The 17,843-nt window shown below is 41.1% G+C and overlaps 1 protein-coding gene across 3 annotated transcripts in view; it reads left to right on the forward strand.

Moving 5' to 3' along the window:
- epha3 (eph receptor A3) overlaps positions 1-17,843 on the forward strand; it is a 114,877-nt gene that overhangs the window by 76,705 nt on the left and 20,329 nt on the right. For all 3 annotated transcript variants that reach the window (XM_050048293.1, XM_050048292.1, XM_050048295.1), the window contains 6 exons: positions 3,794-3,956; positions 4,233-4,338; positions 4,867-4,931; positions 6,177-6,302; positions 12,486-12,671; positions 16,319-16,380. In XM_050048293.1, coding sequence (XP_049904250.1) covers positions 3,794-3,956; positions 4,233-4,338; positions 4,867-4,931; positions 6,177-6,302; positions 12,486-12,671; positions 16,319-16,380 — 708 coding nt within the window. The remainder of the gene's footprint in view (positions 1-3,793; positions 3,957-4,232; positions 4,339-4,866; positions 4,932-6,176; positions 6,303-12,485; positions 12,672-16,318; positions 16,381-17,843) is intronic.

Here is a 17,843-nt window from a genome sequence, read left to right on the forward strand (position 1 = left end):
ACCAGTGTCCGACAAGGAAAGTCATGACAGTTGTGTTTTCTTTGTGGGAATAAAAAATCAAATACGACTGCTTTGTGTCAGAAGCAGGATAAGGAAAGTGTTAAGAGGGTGTTGAGCTCTATAGAGTGAGGCACAAATATTAATCATCACAACTCGTTTAGTCTCATATACACTATAAATCCAAAGTGCTGATTGGACTCCTCATGCCTAAAGTAATGCACCAGTTTTGTACAACATCCTGCAAAGTGATGAAGACATGGACACTGGGGGCTTTATGGGAGCTTCTGTATCAGGGTCCTGGGCCCTGATCCAAGCACACTTGACCCCAAAGTCCAACTGTACCAAAACACAGAAGTGGACTGCCACTTAATGCCACTACAGGGAGTTTTTAACCAGTTATGAAACTGTCTAATTTGTGCTGATGCGTCTGTATCAGACAGCAGCACAGTCTACCATGGATGGACCCAGATTTGGCTTCACTGCAGCCTTCAACTTGCAGCTAAAGGTTCAGCAGGAGGTGGAGGGCTGTGCACCAGACAGCAGTGGCTGCTTCCCAAGCCAGGAGCAGAGCTTTGCGTCACAGCTCTGCCAGATCAACAACAAAAAATGCCACGTAGATGATGATGCAAGTGTACTTGACAGTGTGAAAGTTGAGCGGTGGGAGAGAAGAGAGGGGGGGGGGGGGCGATTGTGCTCAGGCACGGTACAAATCAATCGTACCTAATTTGAAAACGCCCTTAATAATCTTTCATGTGCATCCAATGGATCATTTACTTTAGCACATGAATTATGTTGTGTGAGTTCAAATGAAGCAGTAGCAGGTCTGCAGCATGAATAACCTTCAATGTGTGTGTGCAAGGATGCATGTATGTTGTTTACAAGACCGCAAAAAATAATACTACATAAGTGCCAAAACCTAAACATTTTAAAATCCTTTAAAGTTCATACAGGAAGTAGGGAGTTGGTAAATTTCAACGTAATAACTCATCAGGAAACTCATGCACTGAGAGACACTACAATACACTGAGCCCAAATGAGAAGCCTATCAGGAACTTACTGAGCAGCTACAACAAAATGTATGTTACTGGTACGATAAATTTTAACTAAGCCAAACGTGGATGAAGCCAAGATATATAAATGCAGTAGTGATGGCAGATATGCTGATATAAGTCACTGTAGGGATAACGTTAAGTAATACAGTGACATCTAAAAGAATAAAAGTAATCCAATACTACAGTAGTGATCTACTGCTCTGAATCTTTAGTCTACTTTTTTAATGATTAAGTACTTAAAAAGCACTACTTCCTCCCCATACTGTGATGACATATAGCAAAAAATAACAAATTTATATTTAGACTGTAATCTACTTGAGAAAGGTGGAGATTTTAATGATATTAGTAGATGATATACCTCCGACCCACACAGTGTTTGGATTTAACCTCACCTCCGTCTTCGCCCATGCTGCTGTCTCCGTTAACACATACCACTGTGTCACACGGTCATGAAACCAGAGGCCCACGTTTCCAAAGTGCGAGGGCCATTTTCCTGAACTATGTATCCTATATATGGGAATTCTTAGGGAATGTTTGCTGATATTCTTAGGAATTCCCACCCAGAAAACTTCCCAGAAGTAGAGAGAGGTGTTTCATCTTTGGAAATCCCAGGCTAACTGCGTGAGCTTCTCGTCGCTTGTACCGGCTAAAGGGTGCTCTGCAGCCGATAAGGCATTTCCAAGTGCACTTTGTGAAAATAGAATTTTGTGGGAATACACTTTGCTGATTGTTTTTGCATGTTTTATCACTGTAATCTAAAGAGCAGAGCAAAAGCTTCAGATCCACTTTAATTTGGGCTGTTTATTTAGTCTTAGATGGAAGGAATGCTGGCTGAAACACAGTATTTACAAGACTTCTGCTGTACATCTCCTGTTTTTGGGGTTGTATGAGTTTGCATCTATGTGTGTGTGTGTGTGTGTGTGTTATACAAGCTATAATTTGCTACAGCTTTGTTTAGATTGTCAAAGCAGAACGCAGCACAGAGGCCATATTAAATTCTAGCAGTGCTCTGGTACGACACACACAAGCAGATAGTTCACAATCACACAGCTTGTCAGGCTGCAGTGTGCATAAAAGAGAGGTGTCAGACCTGGGTTTCTTTGTCTGCCTCTTTGTATCTCTCCCCCTCTCTCTATCTCTATCTCTCACACATACACACACGCGCACACACACACGAAGGTGCTTGCACCACACCTGTGTGTGATTTTCAGGGGATCACATGCTGTCCTGGACGCGGAACGGTGACAAGCTGCGAGTAGATTTATAGCTGTGATGAAGAGTTGTCCCAGTGCAGGTCTGGTGTATCAGTTACCTCCTCACACATAGAACAGTTTAAAAAGCTTTGTGTGCCGTAAAACTCTGATCCACTCCATTAATGGGCCTGAAGTTTCTTTTGGACGCTCCTTGTGCGTGTGTGTGTGCGTGTATGTGTGTCTACATGTGTTCACCGTTGCCTGTACCAATGTGTGCGCCTTTTATAACTAGGTCTATAAAGTCAGGATTTGACTATGCCTGAACAACATTCGGCCTTGGATGATTTTTATGAGCTTGGCTATGTTGCAAAACATGTAGCTCATTTTTAGGATTGTTGAAGTCATGTCTAATAGGTTGTCTTTAAGATTTAAGATCTGCCTCGACCTGTTTTCCAACTATTTAGCAGTCTGTTTCACAGCATCAGATTAATTCTATGGTGTGACTGTGAGCCATTCTGCAGCACGGACTGGCTTAACAGTTTTTCACTTTGGACATTTTAAACACACTGTGAGGCACAGACAGAGAAACACAGCCTTTGGTGTTAAATGTATTTTTGTGTATTACTTTCGCAATCATGGATTTTTACTTTTGACATATTTGTTCAAAGAAAACATTGAAAGACACATTTTAATAGCACTTAATATGTATTTTTTTATGAAATAATCACACATACACATAAAAGTAAAGCAAAATAAACACAAAACCGAATGATAATGTTGTGGATTTATCTCTGCACAATAAAATGTTTGGTTCACTGTAGTCAACGGGGTGAAACCATAAGGGACACAGCTGTTTTTTCCTGAGGTCTGCTTCACATCAGCTCACTTATTACACATGAATATTTTCTTTTGTTTTAATGTCCATTTTCTTTTCATAATTATTATGATACTGACAGATTTTTTTTTCTTTCATCTTTCAAATTTGTGTCAAATTGTCTTTCCAGATGGTTGTATATTTATATAAGCAACACCTGGCAGTCATGAAGCATCCTACAACACAGAAAATGAACAAAATAACAGTATTAGACTGGGCCCTCCTAGCTTCCTGACTGTAGAAATGTCACTGCACAGAGCCTAAATTAAAAACGGGCTACTTTCTTTTTTTCCTTCGTCATCTACCTCCTGTCTTCTCATCTTTTCTACACCGTTTTTCTTCCTTCCACATCTGGAAACAATGTGCCGAGTGCAGCCCTGGTGTGTAAATCCTCCTGTTGTTTTATCAGTGGAGATCAGTAGGAGAGAAGTCATAAAATAAGAAGAGCATAATTCTTCAGATTGGGACGAAAGCTGCCAAACTGTCTGGGATGTTTGTGTATCGGTGTGTTTGCATGTGTGAGAAAATGTTCATGTGCATATTTTATGTTGTTTTGTATATGTATATTGTATTCATCAATCGTTTCAACCCAGACTAAACTGTAGTATTTGTCTTTAAAACATGTTTAATTCCTTTCTTTGTCCCTCTCTTTCTTTGTCCTCCTTGGCCTACAGGAGGAGCAGGAGACCAGCTACACCATCCTTCGTGCTCGGGGCTGTAATGTGACTCTGAACGGTCTGAAGCCCAACACCGCCTACCTGCTGCAGATTAGAGCTCGGACCGCTGCCGGATATGGAGCCAGCAGCCCCAGTTTCCAGTTTGAGACCAGCCCCGACTGTAAGTTCAGCTCAGAATAGAAATTTTATAGTGATTCTTTTACTGCTGTTTTAGATTAAACTGGTATATGGGGGGTATGAAGATGAGGCACAAGGCCAATATTGTCCTTTCATAAAAAATAACTGATTATGAAACCAGTCCTATCTATGTTATTTTTTTGTCCTGGATTTCAAAGAATGTTTTTACCTTTTGTAATAGCTGTGTCAGAAACTGTAGTACGAAGTAACGGCTATAAGGTCAGCACTGCCACATGACTTGTTGCTCTCTGTCTTTCAGCAGCCTTCTCTATCTCCAGTGAGAGCAGCCAGGTGGTTCTGATCGCCATTTCCTCCGCCGTGGCCATCATCCTGCTCACTGTGCTGCTCTACGTCCTGATTGGCAGGTCTGTACTAGTCACTTGAGTGTTTTCTCCTCCAATACCAGCAAACCTTTTGCTCTCTTCCCTCAGTGGTACCTGAAAAATAACTGTATATGTATCTTTCAAAGTGACCTTACACGTTTCAACACCACATACTGTAAATTTTGATATGTCAGCAAATACACTTCCATCTATCTCATAACTTCTGTAACATGTACTGTCACAACTGTGTGTATGTGTGTGTGTGTGTGTGTGTATGTATGTATATAAGAGAAACCTACAAATTGTGTGTGCATGCCCGTGTGTGTGTGTGTGTGGCTGAAGTTGGCAGTCAGTACTGTTCAGAGAGAGTATAAATCCATGGCTCATTATAAGACTTACTGATCCTCTCTTGGTTTATAAGAGCTGGGATTACACACACACACACACACACACACACACACACATGCACGTACACGCAGAATTCCTACTAGCCTCAAGGCTGGGCCAATGGGTGAAGTCTTATTGGGAGATGTGGCACTACTTATGACCTTTCTCTGTTTGGATTGGCAGGTTTTGTTGCCACAGTAAATCCAAACATCCTGATGAAAAAAGACTGCACTTTGGCAACGGCCACTGTAAGTACTGCACCCTGTTTCCCCGAGGCTTGGTTCCATCTATCCTCTCTGCATTTCACCGTTCACAGAATACAAATACATCTAGGTAGTCACAGCGTAGATATAGTTTGATAGTCACAAGCGGGGAGTTGTTTTCCTTGTGTGTCTTTATCAATGGTGGTTGTTTAGAGCAGCTGTTTCCAAGCTTGAAGTGGTTTCCCCTTTACTTCGGTTCGTTTGGTCATATGAGAAGACAGTAATCGGACCGAGACCATGTTAAGAAGACGGTTTCTCGGTCCATTTGCGAACCAATCCTGGAGGCTTCATTTGGATAGGGAACAAGATCAGACTGTTCTCTTTGCCAGCTGCGGCATGAGCTGAGACTCAAGGTTTAAACTGTCTCTAATTATAGGGTTTACTCCAGAGGAAAGTCCTTTCCATTGATACATTTTTGACCAGTGACAAGTAAGTCTTACTCACGTGGCTTTTTAATGCAGTTGAAAGTAACAATCTCTGATGTGGACCATCACAAATGGACAAAAGGTTTAACATAACTCACATTCTCTTGCCTCCTATTTGTTGCTTCTTTATTCATATATGATGTGGAATTTATTAGGACAACTCCTACCTTTGACCTTTACCCAGGTATTGGCCCCAAACTCCCAAAGGATTGAACTGTCTGCTGTTTCATGAAAAGTATGGATGGGTCAGATGTAAAGCATAAATTTCTCCACAGGGACTAATAAAGTACAAATTTATTACCTAAAGGATAGGTTCACTTTTTTTTTTTTTTTTTTTAAGTCTGTCTTAAAAACAGTACCCACATACTTATATATACATTGAAAGTGTTTTCAGTTGCTGTGATTGTTCCTTTTTAGTTCATTTGTGTGCTTGTATCACAAATCAGCTGCACATTAATGACTGTGTGGCTTGTTCAACTTAGCAGCATCTGCAGTCGTATTCTAACTCTAATTTGCTGTGTTAACTGGCTTCTGTTCGCTTGAAGGAAATTCCTCACCGACACTCAATTATCGAGACAATGAAGACTCCACCATTTACAAATTTTTGGTTTTGTCGCCCAGTTTCATTGTAGACATATCATCACTTATCATCAATATGTATTCCATGTTGTCTTCACATAAAAGCTGAGCGGTAGCAAGGTGACATGTCTGTACAAAGTCATATGTGGATTTAAGGACACATATAAAGAGGCACAGAGTTTTTACATGGTCATTAACTGATGCAATCTGCTCTCATCTGCTGCAGTGCGTCTGCCGGGTATCAGGACCTACGTGGACCCCCACACGTACGAGGATCCGAGCCAGGCTGTGCATGAGTTTGCAAAGGAGCTGGACGCCTCCTGCATCGCCATCGACAAAGTGGTGGGAGCAGGTGAGAACCAACAAGGAAAAATGCTTGATCAGACTTTGCTGCATACACAGACATCATGCAGTGTATTTCAGGCAAGAAAAATTCAACTAAAGCTGGTTTGCAAAATGAAAATTCAGTTCAGTTCACTGACATTCTGAAAACAGTTTTCTAAACGGGTTAATTCTGCCGGTCAGTTAGGGTCCGATCACACAGAAAGCTTTTTGAAGGCAGCAAAACCTGGGCACTGCACTGCCTTTTTTTTTACACTAATGGCCACTAGTTTAAAAAAAATGCTTGCTGCACCTTTTTATTGTTGCCAGGTAAGCACCCCATCGTCTCCTTTTCCTAACCTCAAGCTACCTTTTTTTTCTTAACAATAATTAGTATCTAGTTCCTAAAATGGACAGGCAGACAGTACTTGCTGCAGCTCTGGTTGAGGTTGAGAGGCTATCAGCAAATAGTTTGTTGGGCACAGGGAAACGGAGATCTGTGTGGCTACATGAGACCCTAAAAAAGAGGGCGGGTCATGGGGAGTACCGCCAGTCGGTCCAGGGGCTTCGCCTCCATGATGGTCATTTCCAGGCATATTTTAGGAAGACTCAGGGGCAGTTTGACAACCTGCTGACGTTGGGTGCTTTTCCACTCTGAGCTGAAGTTTTTCAACTCAAGGAGTTCAGAGCACTCCGACAAAAACGCGGTGCAGAAACGTGAAGCGCAATCTCATTAAAAACAAACAAGAAAGGTGCCTCTAGCTGCTAAAATGCATTTTGTGTGAAAGATCAGTGACTTTCTAGAAATACTTCAGACTACGTTAGACTGTCACTGGTACTGTACATTCAGTAAAGTGAATTGTCTATTCCTAACTCTCCCTGAATTCTCTGAAGTATTAGCAGTTAGCTAGCAGCTCATTGAACAAAGCAGAGACATAAATTAAGATAAATAAACTCACATCTGGAAATGTTTATTAGTCCAGAAAACAGGTGCTAAAGAGTCATTCCAAATTTGTTTTTTTAAACTGTAAAAGAAAGAGCAGGTTAAGAGAAAGAAATGGTTTCTTCCTTTCCCCAGCCTCCTCTTTCCTACTCTCACCTCACAGTAACTTCCTTCGACTTTCTTACTCTTTCACGCTCTGTTTAAATGACAAAGACACACCAAGTGCTCAAGCACATATAGAAAAAAAATGAGGTGCATGTAGAGCTCCCATATATCTACATTTTCGTAGCAGCAGGCTAGTTTAACTGTGTGCCATATACTGCACAGCTGGGAATGAGAAAGCATTTAATGCCCCAGCTTGAAGTCCCTTCTTTCCAGCTCTCCTCTATGATGGAGGGAGAGATGGTGAAATTAGAAGTTGTTCTGCACACCTTCAGTTGGCTCATTTTTAACTTTCCTCTTTCCACCCTATATATTTTACACCTTCATTCTCTTATTTCTTCACATTTCCCACAGGCGATTGCCTGATGCTCTAATTCTGAAGTCGAAGGAACGCAACAGTAAAACAAGCCTCCTCCCCTCTCCTCTCTTCTCCTCTCATCATGTACTCCCTGATAACTTGAGCAGGAGTGCAGACGGGAGGGTAATGCATTGTGATTCATGTCGAGTGCAGGCAGAATAGATGGAGAGTAAAGCACACAGCCGAAGCACAGAGGCCGGTCTCCTGAGTCCCAACAGCCCTCCACACTGTAAAGCTGTCAGGACGGCCTGAGAGTCTAATACCTGACTCCACACTGGACTGTGCTGCACTCTACAATGCATTTTTCATAGTAGATAGCAGACACAAAGCATATGAATAGCTATAGGGCTACAGTGATACACAGGTAGATATTGGCTTATTTATTAGAACTCAGCTATATACTAGTCAGTCTCTGCTTCTGATATGAAGTGTTTATATGTATTTATGTAGACTCTATCAGTGCTACACTGATTCTCTGTGGGAATCCCTTTTTGCGATTTTCATTTTACACAATTACAGACCAATTACAGGGCCATGCAATTCATGCTTCATTACTAGCTGCAAAAACATTGCGATGGCATTGTTTTTACCTTGTGAGTCTGTGTGTGCGTCATCATGGCGAAATGTGCTCCTAGTGACACCAATTCGAAACTACCAAAGAAGCAATTTGAGTATTTGGGAGGTGTTTATATGCCTGCCTGTCTGTCTGTCTGTCTGTCTGTGGACACAAGCTTTCAATGCAATAACATTGCAAATGTGCAAAATGCAGTCACAACCCTTTACAGGTGTGTAGTTGAGATCATATTGAAGGGAGAATTTGAAGAGGGGTGTGGTCTGAACAAGGGAGCTGGAAAAACAGGGGTAGAAAGTGGGTAAGGGCCCACACACACACACACTTTACGCTGCTGGCGGACATTTGACTTCACTTGTGGATCGCTGCATCACTGCAAGATGGTCTCTCGTTAAATTTACTTGTGAAGCAATGTCGCAGCCATAGAGAGGAGAGAAAAATATGATTAGTGGAAAACACAAGCGAAAATATTGTATTAATAATATGATATATAATTAACACCACCCTCTGTATCATCCCTTTAAAACCAATATCAGTTGAACCCTAATACCCTCACACACACTTGAGTTAACACCAAAGAAGGCTACACTACAGTATATGATACATTTTTAATGTGCACAGTGCATGGCCGAGACAAAGTATATTTATTTTAGTGCATCTCCATACTTACGTGAAGTTCAACATCCCATTGTGCAATAAATCTATTTTTAATCTATGCTGGAAAGCAACTGTGAGATTATGTTCAGTCTTACTCAGTACCAAATAATTGCCTCGCGTTCACTCTACAACAACAAACTTTAGGTGTTAGATGATTGGAGCCACTTGAGGCAATCGCTCTTTGGAGAGTCCAATGCTGTACTTAGCTTAAGGATCACATTCATTTACACCTTCAAGACAAAATGATGATTGTTTTGTTCACCTTTAGCAAGCACAGCTCCCTTGAGGCTTTGACAGTAATTGCCTTTGGGATATAATGTGTTGTTGCTACATGCGATTGCTAATGAAATAATAGTTTTACTGGGATATATATATATATATATTTTTTTAGTAGTAACCAGTACAGTAGTAGACACAACATATCTTGTCTTAGGATATGGACAGAAAACCCTCGGAATATTTTGATGTCTTTAGAAAAAGCACGAGATCCACCATATATCCACATATCCACCACGTATTTCAGCCACCTTAAAACTCAATGATATTAATGTATTTGAAATATTTTCTTGCTTTACCGTACACACTAACTGGTGAAGGCAATGATAGACCAACAACTCCTAAAGTATACTGTTCATTCAATGGCATATGGTGGTTGTGAGATACCAGCTTCAGTACCCATCAGAAAGGACAGTCAATTGGCAAGGTAAAGCTATAAAAATATTCTAAATATAGCGTACACTTAAACTAGTGTTAATTTTTAGGGGGCTTCTTTTAAGTGGCTACCAAACCAACCAACTGAGGCATCGTTTGCTCATCACCATTTCATTGTATGTACTTGATGTGGGTGTTTGCTTCCCAGAAGTTGTTCTAAACAAACATTGTGATTTGGTCTCTTGGAATGCTGGTTAGCAGGGAGAGGAAGTGAGACTTCGACTCTAAATCTATTGTAAAATCAGTAAATGCCAAGTGAACACCAGAGGTGAACATTAAAGCTTGAGCCATGATGTAAACAGTTTCGTCTGTCATCTCGAATACAACCACCCACCAGTGTGATTCTTATAAAACCATGTAAGGACTCTAAACAATCCACAACATACTTCTTCTTTTGCCATCCCTGCCTCAATCCCCATCTGTCTTCATTAAACATGTTAACAAGACTTTGATCTTCTTGCCAATCGGTGATTGTGTGTTAAAAGACAGAACACATGCTCCACTCTGCTTACATGGGTAAGACTTTCACATCAAAGTGGGATACCTATAGCTCCACTCAGAGCAGGAAAGGAGTCAATGTCCCTAATCAAGCCTTATTAGACCGAGATCTTCTTTCTCAGAGTGACCACATAAAAAAGGTGCCTTGGCCTGGCTCATCTGTCCATCGCCGAGGGCCAGAGGAACAGGCATGCGCTTGGTATTTAGACAGGTTGTAATTATTCTAGTTTAAGTTCTTCCAGACCCCATTGCTTTAAGTCCAAGGTCTGACCCATGCTCTCTGATCCAGAGCTGCTGTGGGAAATGATTGTACAGGACTGAGGGAGATCTGCACATGTCTCAGCTCTGAGATCACCTCGCATGAGCACACTCAATATGCATATACATTTTAGGGGAAAACACACACAGAAATACATGCACACATATGTACACATTCTCATCCTCTACAGTGCCGCCAAATCCCCGTCACCAGCTGTAACATGGCTGGCTGCCTTTGAAGTGGCCAGCTGAGCTTACAGTACCTGGTGAAACTCACAAAACACACACACATAGGCACGGGCTAAGGTAAACACACACATCCCCTCACCAGCAAGGAATGCTAATTGTTCTCTCCCAGAGTGGATGTTGAGTCACGCTGCGTTTTAATACGACACTGAAGCAAAGTTGAAAGATCATTTTGCTCGCTGAGCTGTTATTTGGACTGTGGATTCGGGTGGATCGGTTTCAAAGTTTATTACTACACATGATGTTATTACTATAATTAATGGTCGTAACACATAATTATGTTGTGATCCCTCTCCAAAATCAATAAATACTTTTCCTGATTAATGGGAGTTGAGTAATGACAGAGGCAATCATCAAGATCCTCTTTGATCTGCGGCTTCAGCTTTGACTCTAAGTGGTCATCTCATCTGTAAAATTTGTACATCGTGACACCTCAAACAACAGTTGAAACGCTTCTCAGTCATGCTAAGCTTGTTAAGAATGCTCTTAATGATGAAACTGACCTAGCCATGGGTTAAGTGACTTCAAACATCCTGTTAAAAATGGATGACACTTTAAACACACCTTCTCTTTTTGGCTGTTGCAGTGGCACGTTATAAAAAATACACTCAGAGGTTTCCAGACATGGCAGCTAGTTCTGTTACCCAGTAATCCTGATGTAGATCCCTGTTTTGTTAGCTTTAGTAGCTAATCCAGGAGGATAACTTCTGCCTTTTACTTTTGATTGGGCTCAAAGTGTTATTAAAGTATTTATGTGAAACTTACTGCATGTTTAGTTATATTTACAATGAAGGTGTTGAGTGTAAAGAAAGACCCATAATCTGAATGGATACAATTAGTTAAAGAGAATAAGGTTGAAAAATGACAGAATCGTCCTCACAGTCGGACCATCAAAGATTCAGCTCTGAATCTGCCTGACAAAGCTGTGAAACTCAAGCACAGATACAGCATACTAGCACCAGTAGAGATGAGATTTGAGATTTATATTCATAAGATTCTGTGCTCTGTTAACACAGGTTAAACACAACGCTTAAGAACTGTCTCCAGAGCCACTCTCCTCCCAGCAAATGGTCAGTTAGCCAACACAGCAGCAGTGGCTAACATCCGATACTGAGCCTTTAAATGGTCCCAACAAACTCACACAGACACTGAAAGGACTCTACTCTGTTGTCTAACCAGATAATAACCATCAGGTTGCATTGGCTGTGTGATCCTGTGCAGAGGAGACCTCTCATGGTACAGAGACAGAAAGAGACTAAGCAAATCAAAATGCTGCGCGCAGCTCTACAATGAAATAAGAGTGTACGAATAGAGAATAAGAATATCCAAATCCTAAAACTGAAAACTGAATATCCTCAACAAACAAAAATCGAATAGTGGAATATTTGGGTCCAGCCCTGTTTTGCACACTGAGTCAGTTCCTGTTGGATGACAAATAATGATAAGAAGATAAAAGATATTAAAATGATCTATGGGGGAGTAGAATACAAGTCTTCATTGGTTAGCTTATCAGCTATCCTTTAGGATAAACAACTTCATTTCTAATGGATTTTCAAATGAACAAACATTTGGACAATTTTTCTCAAGATATATGTTGATAGAGTATATTTATATCTTAAAACAAGGGAGGATAATAAGAAAATACAAACTTATAGCAGTAAAAATTAATAAAATTTAATAAACAAGGATTGTGATATTAGTAAAAAGTCAGAGAAGTGAAATTCTGACATATATGTTTAAGATGGAAAAAAGAAAGAAGAAAAAAGCTCATTATTTTCTTTTGTTGTATCTTGCATGATTTTATCCTCAGGTGAGTTTGGCGAGGTGTGTAGTGGTCGCCTGAAGCTGCCCAGCAAGAAGGAGATCTGTGTGGCCATCAAGACTCTGAAAGGAGGATACACAGACAAGCAGAGGCGGGACTTTCTTGCTGAGGCATCAATCATGGGACAGTTTGACCACCCCAACATCATCAGGCTGGAGGGGGTGGTAACACGCAGTAAGTACATCCATAACTCATGACCTAAAGATACACTGAAGGAAACTAACTTTGTGAAAACCAAATCACGATTGGCAATAATGCTCGAAAAATAAGGTTTAAGCACAAGAAATGAACAGAATAGAATCAAATAGAGTAGACTAGAAGAACACATGGCGGAAGACAATAGAGTAGGACAGAACAGGAATAGAGTACATTGAAATAAGAAAGAGAACGAGAGAACCGAGATGTGATTTGCATTCACATTCCATCACAGATTCGGCATCTCTAGAGAGTCTTTTTACCGATTCCGGATTTGCAATTGTCTTTGACAAATGGCTCTAAAGTGGCCGACACTTCTGTGAAAGAGCGCAGGAGTTTTATTGAGTTGCCGTGGTGTAAATCTCTGCAGATCAATGTGCTCTGATCAAAGCCTGTGTCCAAAGCAGGCATAAATCCATAAATCCATATCTCTGACTCGCTCCCCTCTGGGCCTCTTTATAAGACTATCATTAGCACACAGAAGGCCTCTTTAAAAAGGAATGACTGCAGAAAAAGGGAAATAATGAGTCTGAACTTTGTCGCTGAGAAATGGGCCCGGCCTCTATCTCTCCCTGCGGCACCAGGCTTGTTAAGTAGTTCTGCCAGTGTGGTTATTCTCAAGATTGGAATAAAATACATGGAGAACTTCCCTTACTTTATTGTCCCCAATATGGGTTCCTCTTATTCTGTCTCTTTTTTTCTTCACTCCCCTTCTTTGTGTCATCTCGATGTCTTAATTGCTCCCTGCCTCTTAAATTTCAGTCATTTTAATTCAGTGACTCGCTTGCACAGCTTCCTCTAATCAAAAACAGCATCACTGAGGAACCACAGTGTAATGTGCAAACAGCAACAGGCGGGGCATTCGAACCATATTGTCTGAATTAATTATTGGTCCTTTTTTTCTGTTTCTCTTTGGCTTTCTATTTGCAGTTATAGGTTTTGCAGACACGTCAGGCAACTGCAAAAAAAGGAAGAAAGAAAATTCCCAGCGGATATATACGGCAAATTGATATTTCAGACACACTTGTGATTCATCATTTTGAGTCACCACTAACAGGAATAGAGCTGTAAAATTGTAATTCACATGTGTCCTCTCAGGGGTAACGATGAAACATTGCATTGTGGGACTTTTTTTGCACACACACACAAAAAAAAGATATATTTGCATTTATTTATTTTATTTTATTAATCAGTTTAAACCACATATTTTTGAGAATTCTGGGAATCAGATTAAAACAGTGGGAAGATAATTAAATAAAAATGAAAAAATAGAAAATAGTGAGGATTTTTGGACATTGTCAAAATTATATTTTACATTATAAAATCATTATTTTATTTTTTTCATTTGGAAAATAAATGTACTTCACGTTAATAAATCCAAAACTTTTTTGCAAAGGTCATAAAAAGTAAAAATAACTGTGACAACTGTAGTAAGGAAAACACATTCACTCACAGATTCAGCTTTGTTCCTGCCGTCTTGTTATTCAGCCTTGAACACAGGACATCCTGAAAGTGAAAGCGCCTTGATGTGTGTGATCCCTCATCAGTGAGACTGTTTGTGTAATACATCTTACAGGCCACTACTCTTCCTATTAATGTCCAGCCGCTGAAAAATGCTGCAATAACACAAGACTGTGGTTTCACTTGCTGCTTCTAGACTAATAGGGGAAGCCCAATATTCAGCACTGTGAGTGTGTGTGTGTGTGTGTGTGTGTGTGTCTGTGTGTGTCTGTGTGTGAGAGCATATCAAATGGACCTCCTAAAACTATGCCCTGCACTTATGCTGCTCCAGCTCACGCACGTGTTCAGGGGTATCCCTCCAAATGTCATGTACGTACACACACACACACACACACACACACACACATACACACACACACACACACACTGCTGTAGGGTGATTTATTAAGCTGCTCCTGTTAATTCTTAATAATCCTGAGACTTTCACACCCCATTTACCTTGCTGCTGCTTTTGGCTGATCCACAGGCTGCATATTTGTAGGCGCGCACCTCCACACACACACACATGCATGTACTCTTTTCTCCCACACACACCCACACTTGCACGCACACACACTGAAACTTGTGTTCACAGAAGAAAGGGGCTTGGGGGCCTTTATCTTATGCTGCCAATGTTGAGAATAGAGAGAAAAAGGGAAGGGAAGAGGGCGGAGGACAGGAGGGAGGACCGGGTGTGTGTGTGTTCCCGTCTGAGACTATAAAAGCCGTCCGCTGGTAAACGGAGTGATCCATCACAGCCTTTTAGGGATAGGAGGGGGTGTGGGTGGAGGGTGTTTATCTGTATCTGTGACTGTGTTTAAATGATGAGAGATTTTTTACTGTAAATGTAAGAAGGAGTGTTGCAACTGTATTGAGAAGCTGCTGGGAGAGTTGTTTTTTTTTGAGCTGGCAATGTCTTAGGGAAACACATATATTAGGGAAAAACTGAGAAGCTAAAATTTAGTTTTAATTAGGATATGCACTGTATGTTTTACTATGAACACAAACTGGAAGTCAGAGTTTATTTGTTTAATTTCCACTCCTTAACTCAAGCACACCTTCTGTCTTGGCTCATTTACTTCGAGCTGCTTGTTGTGCCAAATAGGTCTTTTTTTTGTCAGCGTCTGATTGGCTCATAGGGGCATTTTGAATTGGAATTTGCACCAGATCTGCTTTGATTAAATTAAAAACACTGAGTCAGCCAACTTCCATCATTACTAATGGAAAGTTTATTTTTTTCCCAGTGAGAATAATAGATTTGTTTCTTTTAACAAGCGATTCCATCACCCTCTCCACTCAGCCTGTGTCATTCCTGAAAAAAAACGAAAAAAAACGACGTCTCGCCAGATGTGGGGAGGGTTCACATTAATACATGCAGGAGGGATGGGAGGAAAAGGGAAGGATGGGGTGATGGGGGAAGAGAGGCAGGGATGAGAGAGAGAAGGTAGGTCGGGAATGAAAGAGGGCAGGGGGAGGGGGGGTGGAGGGCACATTAATCAGAATAAAATGGAGAAGAAGCATACGGCTGGTGGTAAGTCAAGAACGAAACAGGGGAAACATCTGGGACACAAACAAGTCCTGACACCGACACCGTTCATTTAACAATAGCTGATTTAAGGGTTTCTTAAAGAGTTTTTTTTTCTCCTTTTCCACCCTGTAATAAACCTGGTGTTGGCCGTAGTTTGATCAGGTACAGATGATAGCAGGCGGCGTGGATTTACAGCCAAATCTTCTACAGAAATAAAGATGTCACACTTTGACAGCTGACCTGCTGGGACCCTAAAACTATGACTAGGATCATTTTATTCGTGTGTGTGTGTGTGTGTGTGTGTGTGTGTGTGTGTGGGTGTGCAACAGAAAGAAAAGACGTCAACCTGGTCCCCATCAGGGCCCATGCACGTCTGCTTTAAGTCAAGTTACAGCCCTCCCTGTTGACTTCCTGTGACTTTACCAGTTTCAGAAAATAAATCTAAAATTAATATGTTGCTAAGCTACGAGTGTCTTTGTTGGTGGAGTGTTTGGCTGTTGGTTCTGTTGCACAGCAATCAGAAGTCATTGTTCTGACTTTAGGAGTGACACAACTAACATGATGTAACCAAGGATTGAAACCTCCCTCTCTGCCACAGGTAAACCCGTCATGATTGTCACAGAATACATGGAGAACGGATCCCTGGACAGTTTCTTGAGAGTAAGTATTAACACACGCACACACACACACATTTGGGGACTAGAATGGATCATGACGCATCTAGTGGTGCACACCCTGAGGCAGTTGGGGGAACACATATCTGATGGCTAGCTGAGGATTAAGGAACACACACCAGGGAACACCTTAAAGTGGTGGGAAAGAAGATGTCTTGCACCTGTACAGCACACAGTCTACATCACACACAAGGTCACTCTGTCAAGCAGTACACTACATCTTTGCTTTTGCATTGAAAAAAATGGTGTTTCTACAAAACTTGCATTCGTCAAACGCTGAAGAGTGACATTTGGTTCAAACGTGTTGAAAACTATTTACCCTAAAAGTGCAGGAGTCTATGAAAGCATGGGCTGTGGGAATAAAATAGCTGTGCTGATTAAACTGGAAGTTTAAATGCTGTCTTCTGCTTTCAGAATGTGATGAGATTAAATCTTTTTTCTGGGTGCTGTCAAATAAGACATGAAAAAAAAAATAGATAATGTAAGTTTCGCACAGCAAAAATATATCTTATTCAGTCTTTTTTTTTTTCATTAAAAAGTTCTGTCAATTGCGTAAAATTCAATTTCCTCGAAACATTTGCCTGTACGACAGATGACAGAGCGCAGTCCAGTTTTAAGACCTGATAAAAATGTTCTGGAATTATTAGTGTTATTATTATGATTATAAAAAGAACCGATTTGGCCGTCTGGTAGATTTCCTGACTTGTTTAAAGAAACAAAGTTTAGACTGCTCAGTAGATTCCAGTAAATACCGTACCTGAGAATGGCTGACTTTAGCAGTTCTGACTGTTTCAGCTAAACTTTCCATGCAAGGCTTATCAAATGACAAGGTTTTATGAACTGTATCCCCACTGCTTCTCTGGCCAGGAGTGAGTTTGATTCGTGCCATGCCTCTGTCTCTTAAAGAGGAATTGACCTGGCTCACTGAAATTAGCCAAAGCACAACAGCCAAGCCACAACACTGGCATGAAAGCATGTGTACCGATGCCTGTTTTAGCCCTTTTTCCACGTGTCTGCACAGTATCCAGACACATGCAGGAGGAGTAGCTGTTGTTTCCTGACATTTTCCCAGAGGCCTGCACTTCATCATTGAGAATGTGTCATATACGCAAACACACACATGCAGATTCGTAGCTTGTGCATTGCAGCTTATGTCCGTGTTCTGAATCTGCGAAGCTTTGAAGTGACTGAGCCAGGTGGTCTGGCCACTAATTGCTCCAGACAAAATGGGAGGCGAGGTGGGCCCGAAGAAAAACACACTCATCTTACACTCATCTCGCAAATGACGTGTTCTTTGACAAACGCGGAGAGACCCGTGCATGTGAGGAGCAAGTGGACACAGGCAGACCTTCCACTCACATGCTAAATGGAGCCAAGTGCAAACCCTGAGCAAAAACCATAGAGAGAGAGAAGACAGACCGACAGATACATATACAGTGACAAATGCTC

This window comes from Epinephelus moara, chromosome 7 (genome assembly GCF_006386435.1).
Source record: "Epinephelus moara isolate mb chromosome 7, YSFRI_EMoa_1.0, whole genome shotgun sequence".
NCBI lineage: Eukaryota > Metazoa > Chordata > Actinopteri > Perciformes > Serranidae > Epinephelus > Epinephelus moara.